The sequence below is a fragment of the Epinephelus fuscoguttatus genome, linkage group LG2 (assembly GCF_011397635.1).
Source record: "Epinephelus fuscoguttatus linkage group LG2, E.fuscoguttatus.final_Chr_v1".
In the NCBI taxonomy this organism is placed as follows: Eukaryota; Metazoa; Chordata; class Actinopteri; order Perciformes; family Serranidae; genus Epinephelus; species Epinephelus fuscoguttatus.
Genome location: NC_064753.1, coordinates 7,240,865 through 7,261,348, shown reverse-complemented (window position 1 = coordinate 7,261,348; position 20,484 = coordinate 7,240,865). Strand labels below are relative to the sequence as shown.

The 20,484-nt window shown below is 40.3% G+C and overlaps 1 protein-coding gene across 2 annotated transcripts; it reads right to left on the bottom strand.

Moving 5' to 3' along the window:
- Positions 1–451: 451 nt before the first annotated feature.
- On the bottom strand, positions 452–13,705 carry znf395a (zinc finger protein 395a). 2 transcript variants are annotated; one of them, XM_049596627.1, is made up of 10 exons: positions 13,589–13,705; positions 8,597–8,790; positions 8,157–8,314; positions 7,963–8,072; positions 6,860–7,062; positions 6,669–6,769; positions 6,121–6,400; positions 5,470–5,550; positions 4,250–4,320; positions 452–2,148 (listed from the first exon to the last, which is right to left on the bottom strand). In XM_049596627.1, exons 1-10 carry the CDS (start codon positions 13,611–13,613, stop codon positions 2,037–2,039), a joined length of 1,335 nt encoding a protein of 444 aa, XP_049452584.1. In that variant the 5' UTR covers positions 13,614–13,705; the 3' UTR covers positions 452–2,036. The 2 variants fall into 2 exon arrangements, with proteins under 2 accessions (XP_049452584.1, XP_049452595.1); XM_049596638.1 differs by lacking the exon at positions 13,589–13,705 and adding an exon at positions 11,222–12,173.
- Positions 13,706–20,484: the final 6,779 nt, after the last annotated feature.

Below are 20,484 nucleotides of genomic sequence, written 5' to 3'. Positions count from 1 at the left end.
TTCAGATGTAAAGAATTTTATTTGACTACATTCATTTGCCAACTTTAGTTACTCTAAAAATCTGTTTTTTGCGCTCTAAACATAGCCAATGGAAATGTACATGGAGAGGATCATTTTCAATGCAGGACTTTTTTTTAGTAACAGGATATTTTTATAGTGTGGTATTAGCACTTTTACTTAAGTATAGGAATTCGGTATTTCCTCTACCACTGTCTAACTATGGACCACTGTAGAGTCGCATGGTTTGCTTTTTAATATCAAGGCAGACTGCAGAGCATGTCCTGTTTTCAAAACTAACCCCACACCTCTGATACATATGTGAAGTAAAGACCTTGTTCATTGTGGTCAGGTTTGGTGAGTTAAACCAATGTTGCTGTGGTATGTCTGCTGTGTCAGGTAGTGTGTTTTGTCACATCATTATTAAAGCCAAACCAAACCAAATGAGCCAGAATCAGCTTTTTCCAGTTTATTCTAACAACATCAGGATTTCACATCATGTATAAAAGAGTGCATCTTAAAAATGATATGATTACAATGACCAACATTTCTGTTTTTGATCATTAACAAACAGGACATAAAGAGAATATAAATAGAGGAATCTTTGTCCCAGTTTACTGCAAAGATACGTTTAACATCTGAAATCTGAACATTTAAAATGGCGTCAGGAAGAGTAGTTATTGGATAAATTGGCCTGATATATATCTGTATTTATACACCAAGTAGATATTATATAAAAAAAAAAAAACAACATATATCATTCAGTGTAAACATACATGTATATTTTTTAATTGTAATTAAACAGAGCTCTTGAGCAATACTGCATGTGGTTTCCACAAAGATGAGTGGAAATGGCTTCTGCTTCCAAACATATAGCATCTCAACTGAAGCTCAAATGAAGAAAGGGCTGATGGGAGGTGGAAGACTGAAGTGATGCTGATATTTACAGTGAAGCGTTTGATAGATATAGTTATTTAGTTGAGATGCTGAAATATTTGACACCTTATATGATAATATGATTGGCTTTGAAATGAACCACAATGGGAATCATAACAGAGTTCAGTGTCAGAGAGCCCTGACACACCAAAACCACCTTCAAAAATGAGAGTCAAGAAAAGCTGACCAGTCAAACCACATCTTGACGTTGCACATGAATGCACCATAGAGACAACAGTCTACAGCAGTGATTCCCAACCTGTTTAGTGCCTTAAAGCAGCATATAAACATCGAATAAATGATTCATAACACTTTAATGTAGTAAGGGCATCTGAAGTGTTGACTGATGTACAGTATTTAATTGACCAGGGCTGCACTGAGTACTGTCAGGAATACTAGGAGAGACAAATGGATGTGAATAATATTCATATTATTATTTATACTGGCGACAAAATACCTGCTGTTTGTTGGAAGCCTGTTTTATATCCAGCCAGGATCACAGGAAAGTTAAGTCACTCTGTGTTTCAGTTATATTTTTGTCCTTGTTGCGATCCTGTAGAAATGGTGACTCATAGGTTTTGATCTGTAAATTTGAATTAAAGCTAGTGTTAGTCAGCACTAGACCAGCTTTGTAGAACTCAAACTCAGGGTTAAGACCAAATCTGGATCACAACAAATTGCATCTGGAGCTGAGTGTTTCCATTGTGACTGAATATTCATACAAATTGGCTAATAAACTGGAGTGCATATCAATCTTGATGCAGAAGCTGGTTTTGTTAAGAATACCCAGGGAGAGTCGGCCGGACACAAAAACTCACTTGGGTGCTTCAAGGTCAAAGGTCACATAATAGCTGCCCCAATCTGTTCATAAAAAAGCACCAACAGGACACAACATCTACGAAATATATTCAATTAACACATTCAAAATAAAAAAGACACTTCTAGCAAATGTAGAAAGAGTATAAAAATGACAAAAAAAAATATTTCTGGTTTCAGATACAAGAATGTATAAAACATCCACCAGGTGAGGCTGAAGTTTACAGCCTTTTCAAGTCCATCTTTGTCTCTTTGTTTTTTATCCTCCTTTCCAGTTTTTCTTCCGTTCAGTCGAGGAAGCGTTGGCAGGCTTTCTTCCAGCGGCAGGCCGTACACCACTGGTCTCTGTGCTCGATGCCGTAAACTTTACGACACTTCTTGGCCTCACCGCGAATCCTCCTGACAGAGAAGCAGACACACGGTAAAAACCACTGTTAGCATCATTGGGGTGTTTACCAGGTTTTAACTTCTGCAATGTCTGACATGTTGTATTTTATAAGGGATGTATGAATTAAAGAACCATCCAGCAAAGTGTTTGGCTCCTCCATCTCATCACCAGTGACAGACAAAAGAGCAGTCAGCTCAATGTTAATCTAAGTTTCTTGCACCATCAATTCTTTATGTTCACTCAGACATAGAGGTCTTAACATCATATGGCCTATCACTGTATATTATATGTTACTTAATATGGCTGTGGCTTAAAACAGTGGTAGAGATATTTCAAAGTGGGGTTACATGGGGTACTTGTCCATAGACAGTATATTACATACAGCAGATATCAGTCAGCATGGCCCCAGTTTGGAGAAGCAGGCTGGAGTTCGACATGGAAGCTAAGCAATCTACTGCCGTGGATGGGGACCAGCAACAAAATGTATTTTAGCCATCTAAAGAAAGGTCTCACCAAAAAAATCAACATCAGTTTAAGTGTATCCTATTTTCAGAATATTTTCACTGCTTTACTTTGCTAACAACCGGTGATTTCCAACGGGAAAAAATGTTTCTTAGTTCTCTTTAAAGCCAGACTTTATTGAAAAAAAAAAAACAGTGACTTAACTTTGCTGAACACAGGAGCTGCTGATCCTCCGCTGTCTCAGTTATTTTATTTGTGTTGTGTGACTTTGGCATTTAAAAGGGTTAGTTCAGATTCACTAAAGTCGCACAATAACACAAACTACCTAACTGATCGAGGCAGCAGTAGATCAGCAAGCTTAAAAACTGTTTTTGTCAATGGAGTCTGGTGGATTTAACAAGAGCATAGATGGGGAACTGAGGCCATGAATGGCTTCACCATCAGAGCAAGCTGTCTGAGGGAAAGGGGTGAATATACTCTCAGTATAGCGTACGCTTAAACTGATATTAATTTTCTTAAGAAGGACTTTTTTCAGGTTGTTAAAGGACATTTTTTGCAGACCACCATTCACAGCAGTACATTGCCTAACTTCCGTACTTCAGCCTGCTTTTCCAAATGGGGGGCATGTCAGTCACCATCTACTGTATGTAATACACTGACTGCTGTCAAGTAACCCATACAACCCCAGTCCAAAAAATCGGAGCTATCCCTTTAATGAAAATATAAAACATTAGCATGTTAGCACACTAAAATGCTTCCTTTGTGCGTGCAAACATTCTAACTAATACATGCAAATTACTTGTGTATTGTATGCTATTACAGGCCTAATAATGCATGAATATTAGGATGCATTACTCCAAGATGGTTAGCCCCATTACTATGTTTGTAGTCACACCAGATAAATGGCAAATAACTCTTAAATAGCTTTTTTTCTTTTTGTTGTTTTAGTTTTTAACCAGGTACAGGCAGTGTAGGCGACCTGTAGCTCCTTTTCAGTTAATTAAATCCACTGTTAGTTTGGTGATTCACTCGGGTGCTTGTGATTGCAGTCTACACTATGCCATGAACACATATGTAAGCATGGCTAATTGGTTAGCAACATTGCTTTTCCACTGACAAACTTAACTAGTGGTAAAGATTCAAGAACATTTAAGTTAATTTACCAACATGCTTCTTTTCTCATTTTTCTTGTACTTGTTTGATTGGCTGTTAATTAACTTCAAGTAAAGTCTGACCTGTGCTGACAGCAGACAGAGATCTGGCACAGAACTCAGGTTTACTAGACTTGTTGGTTTCTTATACAGCTCATGAACATTTTGGTTCCTGCAGATTTTCAGAGTACAGGGCCAGGTGTATTTCAAAATGGATGTGGACATGGACAGCTACTACTGTAGTACAATAGGCTACATTGGTTTTCTGCATATGCAGATGTGCTGTTAATGCATGCCTTCGCAGATATGGACAGATGACAAAATTTACATTTATATTCTTTACCTACATGACTATGATGGCATGGAAGGTGAAATTTAAGTTTATAAGTACTTTGTTTAAATCACAGGGATTAGACAGTCTCCCCTGCAATGGAGAATTCACTGCTTCAACTCCAATACCACACAGCAAGAGTGAGTGTGTGAACATGTGAATACTGACCTCGAGGGGGCGTTCTGATGCTGCAGCCACTGCTCTCCAACACTGACTGAACGCACCCGAAAAGCAAAACCCTGAGGAGGAGAAACATGAGGTGTCAGAGTGCTGCAGAGGATAAAAGTGCTGAACAGTGCAGAGCTGTGTGTTGTTTATTGTCGTTGTTTCCTCTCTGTTCTATCTTTGCTGATGTATATTTTATTTTGGGAGCAGAAACAAACAGTCCCTCCTCTCTTTTTCATCTCCATCATGTTGTGTGCTGTCTGTCCTTGCTGTTGCTGCTGCTGTTAATATCCTTTGTGTTTCTCCTCTCTGGTGGAAAAACATTCTGCAGTTCCCTCTATGAGCCTGCAGATGGCAGCACTGACCTGTGGCAGATTGATGGAAAACGTGACCACAAACCATCCAAGAGGGGATTTTCCTGCTGAATGAAAACCACCAGGGAGGAGTTTACACACACACACACACACACACACACACACACACACACACACACACACACACTCCCTTCTGTCTCCACCCCCTTCAGTGTAAAACCAGTTTTAACAGGCTTCTCTGGGCTACTGGAGGAAATAAACAATAGATGGCTGTACAGTCAGAGAGAAAACAGAACTGAATTAGAGAAGTGTGTGTGTAAAGTAAAAAACCTAAAATCTAACCTAATATTCCCAGGGGAAGTCCAAAACTGTCTGTTCTTTGTCGAGATAAAACAATAAAGTGCCACCAAGTTCCCGAGAATCTGCAAAGTTTCAGTCCACAGACTGTGTGTGAAAATATTCGGCAGAGTTTTGAAGCATTTTGCATCAGTCTGCAGTATCTTCTGCACACTTGTCTTTTTGTTTTGGGACAGCAACTCACACCACGCAGCTAGCAAGGTTAAGATCTGTACCTTATTTACCACAGAGTGGTAAGTAAGGTATTTTACCACAGAAAGCTGCCCACTTCTTTAAGTATAAGTTAGGTGTTATTCTATATTTTCCTGTCAAACAAACAAACAAAAAACAAACCCCAAAACTGTCAGTTTGCTGCTGCTGACAACACTGAGAGTGAATCAGACAGGAAATATGACATAAACACCAAAACTAGGAGCTACAAAATGCCAAAATGCTCCACAGAGTTGCAGTCATTGGTAAGAATTCTCTCCGTGTTTGTTACTACCAGTGACATCTTTCACATACATGTAGTCATGTGATCCATTATTAATATAAACATCTTCGAGGACTTACCTGTCTGACGCAGTTGGTGGGAGGGGCTATCAAACGACTGGTAAGTGAGTTTGAGGCTGTCACATGACTCGGAGGTGGAGCCTAAAATATAAAAAAACGGGCATATTTATATTTAAATGACATTAGAAAGTCTCTTTTATGTCAATAACAACACAGGAGAACAACAACATTGCCAGGCATTACTGCGTCTGTACCACAAACATTATGTAGAAAGCTGTACTTAATTTGCAAAGAATTATCCATGACTGGTACAAAAAATGTATTAAACTTAAAGGACTAAAGTCATACTCATCATTCCACAAATACGTTTTCTTTATCATGCAATGTATGAACAATTTCTCTTTATACATAAAATTTTTCTTAAACTTAATCTTCAATGTAAAAAACCAAACCAAACCAAAAAAATATATATGTGCTAAAGAAAATACACAAAAAAATGGGACATTATATTTAAAGCCCAAGGTTTGAGAGTACAAAAAAAAAAGAAAGATTACTTTAATGGGCTTAATTGTGACTTCAATATTATTTTCTTAGTCATTTAAAAAAAAAAATCAAATGTCGAATTTGAGTTCTTTTTAAATAATGTTATAATGCATCTTAACATTCATACACAAGACCGCTGTGGATCAGTTTTGATAAGCCCCGCCCTACCTGGTAGGAGTGCTCTGATTGGACCTGCATGAAGCTGCTGGAGACAGAGGGGGCGGAGCGACTCAGGGTGCTGCAGGCTGGTGGAGAGGGAGATGGCGGAGAGGGCGGGGGAGGGCTGGGAGGTGAGGAGGGGGAGGAGTAGGTGGGTGAGGCGGGGGCAGGCCCGGAGAGGAGAGGATGAGTCGGAGACTGCTGCTGCCGCTGCTGGTCCCACTGGGTAACCTCCGTGTAGTAAAAATCCTCCTCACTGCGGGAACAGCGCTCGTGTTCACTGCCACGGCTGTAAGAGGTCAGAAGTCAAAGGTGTTCCATCAGATCATAATTTAGAAAATAAAATAATAATTGACTTATTATGGTGCAAATTCTGGAAGCAGCTGAACCATGTTTTTGAAACTGTTGAATAGTTTTCAAATTTTATGATTAGTGACCATTAATAGTTTGCTCTAGAAAATGTAAGAAAATAGTGACAAATCTTCAAATATTTAGCTTCCGTATAAACACGACATTATTCCTGAGGAACAGAAGCAGAAGAGAAAGGCGAGTCTTACCACAGGTGAGTTGTCCGGATGTGACGTTTTATTCCCACCACTGATGTCAGCACCTTCCCACAGCTCGGCCACAGACACCTGTATGCTGCCTTCGCTGAGTTCTGCAAGAGGAGACACGCCATCAGTTCTCACCGTCTGCTGTGTCAGCATTTTACTTGCTCTGTGACTAAACAATGGTAAAACCTGCTCACCCTGCGCTTCCGTGGCGCTGGCTCATCAAACAGCACCTGCTCCATCTCCATGTCCAGCCCTTCGTCAGGAGGCGTGGCTGGGCTGACGTCAGACTCTGCTATTGGTGGAGAGGGGACGGGGCTTCTGATGCCGTGGCTGACGCTCCAGTAGCCGCTGCTGCCGCTGTCGGAGAGCTCGCCGGGTACACAGTCCATCGGAGGAGCTAAAACACATATAAAGTTAAACATGCAGTAAATCTAACTCAACAACCCCACTAATTTTAACCAACATTACACGACTTATCTGAATGTCCTCCTAAAAACTAGAATTACCGCCTTGTGGGTGTATGCCTCCACAAACCCATAAAGTTCCTCCTACAGTTGACATTTATGTCTGTTAGAACATGGATGCTTCAAACACATCTTCCTTCCAGTACCACAGCAGATCTGTACAATCAGCACAGTTTCAAGGTGGACACCCAAGATTTGTGTCACCTATTCAGTATCTGACCAAGAGTCTCCACTTCTGTAACTGAGATATGACACTGTACAATGGCCAGAAATATGTTTTGAACATTAGAACAGAACATTATGGTGTCACACTGAAGATGACCTTTGACCTTTTGGATATAAAATGTCGTCAATTCATCATTTTATCCCATTAGACATGTGTGTGACATATTACCATAATTCCTGCAAGAATTCCTGAGTCATGGCCAAAAACATGTTTTGTAAGGTCAGGGTGACCTTTGACCACTAAGTCTAATCAGATCATGCTTGACTCAAAGTGAACGTTTTAGCCAAATTAAGCCAAGGTAATTCAATTAAGCTGTTCTTAGGATATCACCTTCAAGAGAACGAGACAGGTGGGGTCACGGTGACTTTTTTTGCCTTCATATATCACACTTCATATTTCAAACAAACAAACAAACAATGTAAATACATGAACATGCATGCAACTATGTAGAATGGCACATGAGCCAACGCCAACTCACACTGGATTCTGACCCTGATAATGATCTCAATATTTGAGAACTGAATATATTAATGTGACTTTTACATAACCTAAGCAAACATTAATTATATTTTTATTTTTTATTTATTATAGTTTCTTGTTGTCGTACCTGTTGGCTCTGGATGGGCAGGGCTGTGCAGTAGAGGGCTGCAGGACAAACTGCTGAGAACCAGTGCTGCCATCAGCTCGTCCATGTCCACCTTCTCTGGACTCCTCTGACTGCAGGACAAGACCAGTTCAAACTTATTTACTGGGAAATATAAAAGAATAAACCAAAACACAGAGACAGAGACCATATCTAACCTTCTGGGGACGTCGATGCAGGAGGAGACATGTTTGCCACAGGATGGAGGCACTGAGGAGGAGGAGGGATGAGATGAAGACCAGACAGGAACATCACTCTGCATGAGGTCAATCTGATCCATCACACTTGAAGATTCCCCTCCACGCTGAAAATACACCTGAGAGAGAAAACAAGCTCAGTGTGACAGACTCCTGTCAATCAAGGCAAACTTTCCCCAAACATCTATTTGTCTCTGACAGTGTTTTCCCACAGGGACTACTTTCATTGCTCTCTCTGCAGAACTGAAACCTACCCCTGGGATTTTCTGTCCTTTTTCTAAATTAAAACTGTATCTACTGCTGGACTGGGCAGAAAAATGTCAACACCTTGTTATTTTAGACAAACTACGACACCAGTTTTGACAGCATTAAAGTATCAAAATGAGGTTTCTTTTTCTTACCTTCAGCTCAGGATGACCTTTGACTCTGCTGATGGCCTGTTGTCCTGCTGCTATTGACATGATGACACTAGTCTCACCCATCTCCTGGCCTATATGTGTCCCTGCTGGTGGGCAGGTGGAGCTTACCAGTGCCCCAAGAGGAGAACGTTTCCCAAGACGAGTCTTTGGTAACATGTCTGTTTGTCTATCTGAATCTGAAACACAGAAATAGAGGAGTGATGTTTCGGGTGCTTTGAGGCTCCCAAAGACAACACATCTCAAACAGAAATAATTTGACTGGGTTAATTATCCCTGCAGACTCTGGGGCGTTGGTTCCCAAGGCTCACTTCTCTCTAACTCCACACCTGCGTAGTGTTCAGATGTTAATCCAACTGACGCTAACTCAACTGACATCACTTAAGGACATTTTCACACAGCTCCCTCTGGACATGCTCAAAGTCACAACCTCTGTGACTCATTTCTATTTTGCCTACACCAAAGCATTATGTCCATAGTCAATGAAGTATGCGGTGGGGTGATATCCTTACTTCTAATGCGACTTCAGTGTTTACTGAGTCTTAATATCAATCTGTTCTAATATAAACAAAAGCTATATTGCATTGCTTGAATTGCATGTTGTCAGATATGGATTCTTTTTCAGCCTGATGATCCATAAAATGGCCGGTATGCACCAGGCTTTTGCACAACAGAAAACTTTAGGATTCTGGTGCTGACACTATACCCAAGTTTTATCCCTGATGACAACACGATACTTTTTTTTCTTCACATAGTCCATTTACAAGAACTTTGCCAGAACAACTTATCAGGAACTTGCCAGTTTCCTCCTACAACAACATGACCTGAGCAGAGCCTGCTCGGAAAAGTTCAGCTCTGGATTAACTGCTGGCGGTCAGATCTGCACCATGTTTCACAGATCTGAGTGAAATCACAGTGACTCACAGGCTGCAGTGTCATTTACAGTCAGGCCGCTCTGAGTGTGTGTGTGTGTGTGTGTGTGTGTGCAGGATAGCTATAACTGACTGAGCAGAGGATTAAAATGAAAGGAACAGATGGGTTTATCTGTAAAACAATGTTTCTTTATCACATTGCATCTGCTAACTAATGATTATTACAACACCATCAGTACTAAACTGTGCCCGTGGCAACATGATGAAACACGATGCCCTCCCCCCCACCATCCATTCAGGGTTTCCTGTTAATCAGTGACTCACAGTAACCAAAGTTTAGACATGTACAGTAAAATACATTACAACACACTGCCAAAGATTAAAACACAATGTTTTTTGTCCTGTGATCCCCTAAAGAAAACCAGTTGTGTCTCTTTATTATATTTCAGATGTTCATGAGTTTTTGGCAGTTCCACCAAGGAAATATTTCTCCTATACAGTTCTCATGTTTTCATTGAGAAAACTGTTTATGGCCCAAAGAGGTCAAATGATCTGATACAAAAACAGTTATGACAACGTAGAATTCCAACATCTGAAAACAAATGTGTACATCACAACTTAGTATCTTCTTCTTCCTCTCTCCCATTAATCCTCAGACAACCCCTCAGATTTATCTGGTGACCCTTTGGAGGGGCCCTACCCCTAGGCTGGGAACCACAGGACTGACTGTGTATAAAGTAGTCAACACTAGCTCCACCTCAAATAGCTACAACAGTACACTAATTCATTGATGCATCAGTATTAATAATCACATAATGTCACATAAATGACAAAGGCCTAAGTTAAGTGTTGAGTGATTCTAATTGTTATAACTGAGTATGATAAAACTTGAACTTGTTGGGTCTAACACTAAGTCAAAACAATCATAATATAGTTGGGCTAAATAACCCAACAGTATCAATAAAAAACACCAACACTGGGCCCAAACACCAAACTGTCCTGGGTATGACTGGTGAGCTGATGGTTTCCTACCCATGACTGCTGGTGAAACTTAACACAGGATTACATCAGTGTTATATTGACCCAAATGAGATCTGTTTCATTCACTTATTTTAAGATTGCATGGACAGCCTATTTTACAAATGTATACGGAAAAAAACGATAAAAACACACACAAAAGCATATATGCACAAACACTGTACCAACCCTGCTGACTGTTTGCAGCTCTGAGCTCTGAACCAATCAGATTCCTTCAGGGCAGAGTTCACACCCTCTACAGTAAGAGTCTTCAATGAACTCGAAAACAGCTACCCATTAAATCCATTACCATTGCATGTCTGAGCCAGTTAGTTTGAGCTCGAAAATGTCCAAAACAAAAGCAAGTCTTGATCTTTAGTTTCTAAACTCTTCACACTGTTTATCCACTTCGAACAATACAACAAGACTCAGGTTACAGGCAGAGAAAAAGAAGCAAAGTTTTTACTGCAGAATTTACTCAAAATAACTCATCCACCATCAATCATGTGACTATTGGACTAGCAAGACAAACTGAAGTAACACAGAGGTGGGAGGGGGACAGTAGCTGAAGTGAAGGCAGCACATTTTCTTTGTGAACTTGAGCAGCTCAGTGTTCATTTACTCAATAATGTATAAACCAGTAAAGTCAGAAGACAAGTAAACAGTTTGCACTAAGATACAATACAAGTGTAACTGAAAGTATGCATCAGCTGTCACGTACCTGCAGAGTCAGAAGCTCCAAGGAAAAACAACAACACTTCCAGTAAGTCTGAAGGTGTCCACTGCTGCTCATTGGGAGCTAAGAGTGTGTGTCTGCTGCTGCTGCTGCTGCTGCTGCTGCAGCCAGTCTCAACACCTTCAGGGAGGGAGGAGTTTTAGACAAAACATGGACCGGATTATGCAGGGACTAACCGGAAGGGAGTTTTATCTCTCACTCAGTATGTTTACATGCACGCTTAAGTCCTTGTCCTGTCCTTGTCCCAGTATACAAGCATGGGAAGGTAATGGATTTATTGACTTAAGTATGTCCAACTCCTCTATGATAGGTGGTCATTACGCCCGTTTCAGCTTGTTAGTACTGGACCTTTTTCTGGCTGACCTATTACATCACAGACCAAACAACCAACAAACAAGTTAGCTACAGTTAGCTAGCAGCAAACTGGTACCATGGTGGACAACTTTACAGCTCTGTACATTTTGGAATATGCTGGTTTCTAAATGGCTGATGTAACATAATAGTGTTTACATTTTTAGAGTTACATAAATTTATTCAAAAGTCTTCTGTGTTTTAATTTGCTGTTAAACTAGACCTGATATGATGAGTTGACTGATTGATGAGTGTGTTGTTTGGAAAAATTCAAGCAGCAACCTCCAGGGCTGAAAAAGGAAGCCAGAGCGCAAGTGCCAAATACTGCAGTTCCATTAATGGCCATTTGAGGCTGACTCCAAAAGCAGGTCAATCCTCACAGACCCTCACGTTAAAATGCCCAACTATACAGCAGAAATGTTTACAGCCTGGTACAAAAATGGCTTTGGTCTATAAAGCTTATTTCCCCATTAATGACAACTCATCCATGAGTCAGTCCCACCCCTTGCTCCTCCACAGCTCCACCTTCTCATCCAAATATGGTCACTTCTGACTCCAAAAAAAACAAGGTCGATGGCTGAAATGCCGAAACCCTAGCTTTAAAACACAAGTCCACAAACCAATGAGTGACGTCCCAGTAGCTACATCCAATTTTTACAGACTCTATGAAAAAAAAAATCAATAATGAACATTTTGTCACTTTTACACCAGTTAATTAAGAAAATAATCTACAGAACCACTGATAATGAAAATAATCAATTGCAGCATTATACAGTAAACATAGTTTCCCTCCATTTGGGGCAATACAAAATACTGGTGTGAATTCTGTGTGCATAGCTCAATAAAGCATGCAAATGGTAAAAATACTGAAATATACTGAAAGTTCAACTTAATACACAGGACACTGCAACATGTTATCCACTGCACAGCTCCTCATGGGTTGTTAAAAGGGTACTCCAGTTGTTAAGTATTGCACTTGCATAAAGTCCGAGGACTCATGAGACACATTAACAACAGTATGGTCCAAACTTGTGCCGCAGAGGAGAAGATATCAAGACTTTTAGCCCCAAAACAAGATCCTACATTTCCCATAACACACCTCGATAAGGTCTTAAAAAGCCTCTCTAAACGTATTTCAAACTCAGTGTGTCAGTCTGTAATGAAACAATAACTAATTCATGCGTATAAACAACCTGTAAATCAGTAACAAGCTGTGGATGCTGGAACTCCTCAGGTCTGACCAGCTGATCTGCTCCAGGTTTTTTCAGCAACTCTTGCGGTGGCTCTCGAGCCTTGTAGTAAACAAGAGAACCACGTGGGGAGCAGCTGGATGCTGATTGGTGGAGCTCAGCCGTGCAGGAACACACCCCACTAAGGTCTGTTGTTTACTGACTCTCTGCACTGGAACAGTGAACATAACCGACACACTGTCAGTACACCACATTCCTATAATAATCCTGCAACACTCCCATAATACTACTGTCATAAACCACAGTTGTTTTATGGTATCTGCACGTTTGTTTGCATAACTTTTGTTTCTTTAGTGGGAAATAACCAGCTGCAGGAGGACTGACATGTTGTCCACACAGTAGCCTACTACACACAGTATTACAGTAGAGCTGTGGACATTACAGTGGCACAGTTAGCAGAGTAAAAGCTCCCATAGCGCCTGGTTAGTATTTCCATAACATTCATATATTTCCAAGGTGTCTCTGTGCTCTGTGCTCTAACTCTGCATGTTTCACACAGAGGAAGATTACTAATACTCCCATAATATTTGTATACTTAATGGCAGTGCCTTATGAAACTCTGCAGATGCAATGGTGATCCATACTTAACAGTAATGCACAGAAATGCAGCGACAAGCAGAAGTGCAGAACATGTAGTGCGTGTTAGACAAAAACACCAAGCAAATGGCACAAAATAATCCTGGATTGTAGGGATGTTAAAGAGATACTGTAAGAAGTATCAGCGAGATGAAGGGACTGCAGTGTTTCTCACCAGGTTTTGTACGTGCAACATTCATGTTTTTGCAGTTTCCATCTGTGTGATGCTCCGCTGAACTGCTGCATGTAGTAAGTACTGTGTGTTGTGGCACGGTGTGTACTAACAGTGTGTGACGGCGACAAAGAGCAGCTTGTAGGCGGAGATCAGTCCTTCACTGATTACATAACCCAGTCTGAGTGTATGTGCGTGTGTGTCTGTGCGGAGCTGCACGTAGCAGCAGCAACACAGCAGCGTTGCACGCTCTACGTGCTGATACTGACGGACCTGCTGTTGTTAAAGGAACAGGGAACATAACGCCGTGTTCTATTTAGCCTACATGTTGAGCTCAACCCACTCTGAGGACAGTGTGCTACTGCTAGTGCCACCACCAGCACCAGCAGCAGCAGCAACAATAACAACAACAACAACAAAATAATAATAATAATTCAAAAGAAACAAAAAAACAGATTGTGAATCATAAATGAAAGAAAATTAATCAACCAATAAATCAGATATTTAAAAAAGAAAGAAAGAAGGGAACAAGTAATAATATAATTCTGCAGTGTTTAATTTTTATTTTAATCATTTTATCATGTTAAAAACTGGAAGCAACCATTTTCAACCAGTGACATGAATACTTTTTAACTGTTTTTTGTTTTTGTTTTTTCAATTTTTAATGGTTCAAGCCTAGTCCCAGGGCGGCAGTAGCTCAGTCCATAGGGACTTGGGTTGGGAACCGGAGGGTCGACTGTTCGAGTCCCCGTCTGGACCAAAATATGTAGCGTGGACTGGTGGCTGGAGAGGTACCAGTTCACCTCCTGGGCACTGCCGAGGTGCTCTTGAGCAAGGCACCGAATCATCTCTCCACTTTGTGCATGTGTAGGTCCTCTTTGTGCGTGTGTGTCTCTTTTGGATCTGTGTGTAATTGACAAGCAAGAGTGAAAACATTGAATTTTCCCTCAGGGGGATTAATGAAGTAAATAAACTAAACTTAATAAAAATAAAGAATAGAAATAAATATGGCCCAATTATGCTATATCCAGAAGGCCACGCCCCTTACACCGTAACTCCGATTGCCTTGAAATTTGACACACAAGTGCAGCTCAATGTGCTCTACAAAAAGCCACAAGGAGCATTTAGGTCTTCTCGAGAGATTTCCCGCCATTTAAAAATTTTTGAAAAACTCATTTTTGAGATCTCCTCCAAAGCTTAGCTCCAATTTGTACCAAATTTTATGTGGATCACCACTGGACAAAGCCTTATAGAAAGATTTCAAAAGCTTGTTGAAATCTTTTTGTGACTTAGAGATACTGACCAATGAACTTTAGAGGGGGCGCGGTTCAGCATATAAGTAGACCTAAATCCATAAGTTCAGCCAATGATTACAAAACTTGTAAGAAATCTCCAAATAAGTACGAGCAACACACCCAGAAAGTTTCATTCAAATTGACCTTTGGGGGCACCACAATTTCAGGAAACACAAATCAAATTATAAATCAGAAATTGTCCAATCATTACAAAAGTTGCAGGATATGTTAAATAGTAATGTCGAACCAAGTGCATAAAATTATTTTTGAAATCCCTCAATAGGGGGCGCTACCAGTTCCAAAGAAGAGTGTGGCCTGGTAGAGATTTGGATGTAAATAAATAAGTATCTATCCGATCGTCATTAAACCTGTTGGTTATCTTTAGGCTAATGCAGATGTCATAAACTGTCAAAGTTCTTATTCCTAACCAGCTTTCAAGTTTTAATGGTCCATGCTGGCTTGAACCTTGGAGTCTCCGCTTGGGGCTATGTTTTCATTTGTTGTTGTTTTTAGTCAGTGTAATAGCACTGTATTACTGCCCTCCACTCACTGTGCTATTACCACTACTGTTATTGATGGAGTACCAACTACACACACATTCACCAGATCCTACTGGTGAAAAGGGACCAAAGATGAGCTGTGTGAGAGAGAGCTTTACTGTATGACAGGAAATCTTTTTTCATGAGCACACAAGTTTTCTTGTTAAATAAATCAGAAGTGCTGCTGCAGTTTATCATCCAGCTGATGCTGTTATTTAATCCTGATTAGTGAATAATGAGGCTGAGTGTGAATCTACACACTGAGCAGCTGTGACAGGATTAACTGCTGTTTGTCCATATGGAGACACTCTCTGGTTTATACTGGGACCAGTTACAGTAAATAATAGTAATTGGTAATTAAATAAGTAAATAGTAATTAAAGTTATCAGAGTAAAGTGCCTCATTTTTTTACTTGGTTACATTCCAGTAATGGTTATATTTAAATTTTCTGTCCATAAAGTTTACAAGTAAAGAAAAGTAATAGTTTAAAGTCCATCATGTCTGAGTGTGGTCCATTTAAAAGGCTCTGAGAAATGTAATGTTCTTTTTGGCAGAATTTGGCTGGAGCCTATCCCAGCTGACACTGGCTGAGAGGCAGGGTACACCCTGGAAAGGTTACCAGACTATCGCAGGGCTGACCCATAGAGACAGACAAACATTCACGCTCACATTCACACCCAGGGGTTATTTAGAGTTACAGATTACCTAACCTGCATGTCTTTGAGCTGTGGACTGACACAAGGAGAACATGCTAACTTCACACACCGGCCAGCAGGTTCAAACCTGGAACTCTCTTGCTGTGCTAACCACAGAACAGCTGATAAGAGATTTCACTGCTGTTATTGTATCATATTTTATTTAGTTGAATATGACATGTTTGTTCATGAACTCCTTGTCAGCGAACAACAAGACACCTGAGACAGAGACATGTTTATTCTAATACATTAAATTAGACGTCATATGAATTTTATTAAATGCAGCTGCTTCCATACAGTATTCAAATACTCAGATGGAAATGCTCACTTCAACACTTCATACTCATAGTACACAGTTTTAACTACCCAATAAGTGTCAGTTTTTACAGTTATTATACAAGAGATCAGTTGCACTGTAGCAGGAAATGATGCAATACATGTGCTTTTCAGGCAAACAGTGACTTTGGACAGTGGCTGCCAGTTGAACTTCAAAAAGAGAAAAACAAATGTTTTTATATTTACACTCTGGTTTTGTGTTTGGAGTTGTTTCACCAGCACCCAAAATATATTCCCTGTACTAGATAATGCATTTTACAAAGGCATCCATCAACATATTTAAATATACATACCGAGTGTTTTGAGAATTCTGTCACTACACTGGAAAAGACCCAGACATAGTGTGTAGTCTGGAAGTGAGACACAGATTGTGTGTCTCCATGTCTTTGTGTTTTAGCCTCATTAACTCAGTGATCACATCACCCATGATGCATTTCAGTGCTCAGCCCTGTTATCAGCTGATCATGACATCACCTCAACAGGTCTGACTGTCTGCACCACTGAACTCTGTGTGGACTCACTGATTAGGTCACAAGCTGAGTCTCTGCTGGATCACACCACACTGTAAAAATACTCTGCAACAGCATACTGTGGGGCGGCAACAGTAGCTTATAACCAACAACTAGTAGCTTTATAATCAATACATTTATGAAAAGTACTAATGTATAAAAATGTCCCCTGTGACTGTTACATATTATATATGTTATCATTAGATTATTATGACTCATGCATTAATGCAAAAGCAGGATTTTACAATGAATCTGCGGATTATATTATGCATTAATTAGACGATTGTTTGGTTTGTAGTCCAAATAGTGAGGAATGGCATCACAGTGATCCAGAGCCCAAACTGACACCTAGACCCACCGACCTTGTCCAACCAACAAAATGATACACTGTTGCATTTTAGTTTTGGTTTGGTTCCTGTTCACACTGACTTTTTTGCAAAGAGAATCCAAGACGAGTAAACGTGAAGTTCTACCGACTGACAGGTAACATGTCGATTGGACAGTTTTGGTGATTGTCATCCTGCATCATCAGGGCCCACCTGGTGAAATCAAAGTCTGGTGACTGACAGAAGTTTCTGCAGCAGCACTTTAACGCTTCCAGAGTGTTTATATTTATGTTCTTTGGTTTCACAAAGAGCTCATAGAGAAATAATCTTACTATATAATGAAGAACACCCTGTCTGTGGGTCTGTCTGTGTGTCTGTTCCACGTTTTTCTCCTGACTGACTTGGCCAATCCATGTGAAATTTGGCACAGTGGTAGAGGGTCACGGGAGGATGAGAATGAAGCAATATTACATCAATTGGCCAAAGGGGGGCGCTATAGCAACCGATTGAAATCACACACTTTGAATGGGCATATCTCATGCCCCGTATGTTGTAGAGACATGAAACTTTGCACAGAGATGCCTCTCCTCATGAGGAACAAATTTGCATAGAAATCTTCCAGTTATAGAGATTTTCTGGTATTTTGAATTTTTTGAAAAACACTTAAAATCGATCTCTTCCTCGGAAGTTTGACCGATCCACATGAAACTCGGTGAACATAATCTAGGGACCAATATCTAAAGTTCCCTCTCAGCAAAAGTTGGAAAACTTACTAAAACTGAGCTTCTATAAGGTAATGAATATTGCGGAGGGCGTGGCTCATCACATAAAGGTGTATAACATCTCAAGGGTTTCACCGATCACCACGCAACTTTGTAGGCATTTGACCACACATAATCTGAGGGGACCCCTCCATTATTGACCCGATCAAACAAAATGGGGGTGCTAGAGAGCTAATTTCTTATCTAGGCCTAACTGTCATATCAATTTTTACTAAACTTGGTAGATATGTAGAACAGGACGCCTCAAGGTGACTGGAGAAATTTAACTCTAACTGGCAACCGGGTGGCGCTATAACAACAGAAAAATGCTTAAACATGGCTAAAATGCGACTGATCGCTGTGGCTCACCCTGTGGCCGAATGTTTGTTTTTTTATCTTCTAATTTTTGGTATGACTAAGTCATGGTATGGTATGCTGCTGCAACAAGGGCTAGCAGCGCATCTCTCCCATGTGAACTACCAGTGCGCCCCACTTTTAAGTCAATACATCATATAAACACTTATCTGCCTTTCAGCGTGCTACCTCAACTACTAATGTACAGTTTTAGCCCACTAACTATCCCACTATTAGCATTATTATTACTACTGTACTTTCAATAAAGCAATTGTACTATCAAGTTCACAAAAACTCTGTCTGAATACATTGCTCTTCTTAATGGGTTCAGTTGACTATTTAATCTGCAATTTCCTATGACCTGTATCCCAAACACACACCATGTGAAACTGTACGTGGGCAACTGTGCACTCAATGGGTATGGACTAGTAATAATAATTTTAAGCATTATTAGTAGGCTATTATTAGACCGCAAATCAATGACATGTTATGAATAATAACCAACACAGAGGCACGGTGAAAAGAAGGCGTCTTGTACAGTAATGATTTGGGGCTTAATACTGTGGGATCACTGTCACACACTTTTTAATGGACTTCATGAACAAGTACACATAGCTGAATACAATGATGGCAGCTTTAATAGCTTTATAATGTATAGTTGTATATTTTGTGTATAGTGTATATTCTGTATATTCCACTTCTTGCCTAAATTTGAGTACTTATGTCAATTCTGGTACACTGAGAGCAAGTCTACCGGAGTCAAATTTCTTGTATGTACACACATACTTGGCTGATTCTGATTCCATGGTTACATGTATGCATTAGCATAAATCAGTTGTGTGATATGGCTTTTATCAGGATCAATTATGAGATCATGGACAGATTTCGTGATCAGCAGATGGATTTATTATTGGTTTAGCTGTTAGCTCAAGCCAAAGTCATCATTCCCTGTTGCAATTGTTTATACAACGACTTTGCAGAGGCAAATCAAATCAAGGCTTTAATCTTGAAGCAACTTCAGATGATGCTTTGTTTTCGTCATGTAAGTTAGCGATGGTTGCTGAGGTTGCAGTGGATCAGTTTTTCATGAAGGAATAGAAAAGCCAACCTGTTCTTATCAAACTCGTCACAAATAACCACTTAGTCAGAGCCGTTCATGTTTACATGATGTGCTGGATATCCTCCTGCTCCTGTTTGTTGTTGACGTTCTGGGGCAGCATGTCAATTTATGCCTGTTATATGCATTGTGAATTTTCAAAATAAATGTCCTTTCTCAAAGGATTGTACAGTTTCTGCTCATTAGATACAGCATTTTCAAAAATAAACCTGCAACATTGGTAAAACAGCTCGTATTTACGTTAATTTCCTTGTGCAACAAAAGGTGAGGTTTAGAAAAATAACATCATGATTTGGCTCCACATTCACACCACAAGCAAACAGCAGGCTCCCAGGTGAAAGTCCAAGGCTTGCTGGAACCACTCACTACCTCTCCCAGCCGCCCTAAAAGGACTTTCCAGCTCCTTATATTATGTCGTTACCAGCAGCGCTTCAAACTGAAGCCGCTCAGCGACAAATCATAGCACTGTGACAGGTGCCGTCCATTTCACAGTCCGGCTTGATAATTAACTGACGCCGCCTGTCACTGACATGACAGGGGCTGTCCGGCCAACCAGCAGCATATCATAACACTGCGAAAGGTGCGTCCATGTTACCAACTCACCCCACCTGGCGGCATATCATACCACTATGAAAGGCGGGTTTTGGCTTCGGTGTCTGACGTCGAAATCACTGACAAAGCAGTGGTATTTGATGAGTGTGGAATGAGAACAGGCTGAAAAAGCAGCAACAGCAACACAGATTGTGATCAGTTTGATTGCTCATGCTCATGGTTTGACACTGTTGCCTGAGATCTGCTGCTTTTTTATAGTTTATATTTCATATTTCTTTGTTCCACATGTAAAGGTGTGTCTTCTTTCCATGTTTTTTGGGAAGAGATGAGTGTCTTTCACTTCATGCTGTGCTTTAGCTTTCACACAATATAAAAACAGTCATGATAGTATTGTTTAAAGGAGCCCACAGAGGTG

What these genes read in the sequence shown, in the direction of transcription:
- znf395a (XM_049596627.1), bottom strand. Translation starts at nt 13,613, where the DNA reads ATGAATGTTGCACGTACAAAACCTG. An exon ending in TGCATCGACGTCCCCAGAAG is followed by an intron (nt 8,073 to 8,156) that starts GTTAGATATGGT and finishes CTTGTCCTGCAG; the next exon opens with TCAGAGGAGTCCAGAGAAGG. An exon ending in CAGCGCCACGGAAGCGCAGG is followed by an intron (nt 6,770 to 6,859) that starts GTGAGCAGGTTT and finishes CTCCTCTTGCAG; the next exon opens with AACTCAGCGAAGGCAGCATA.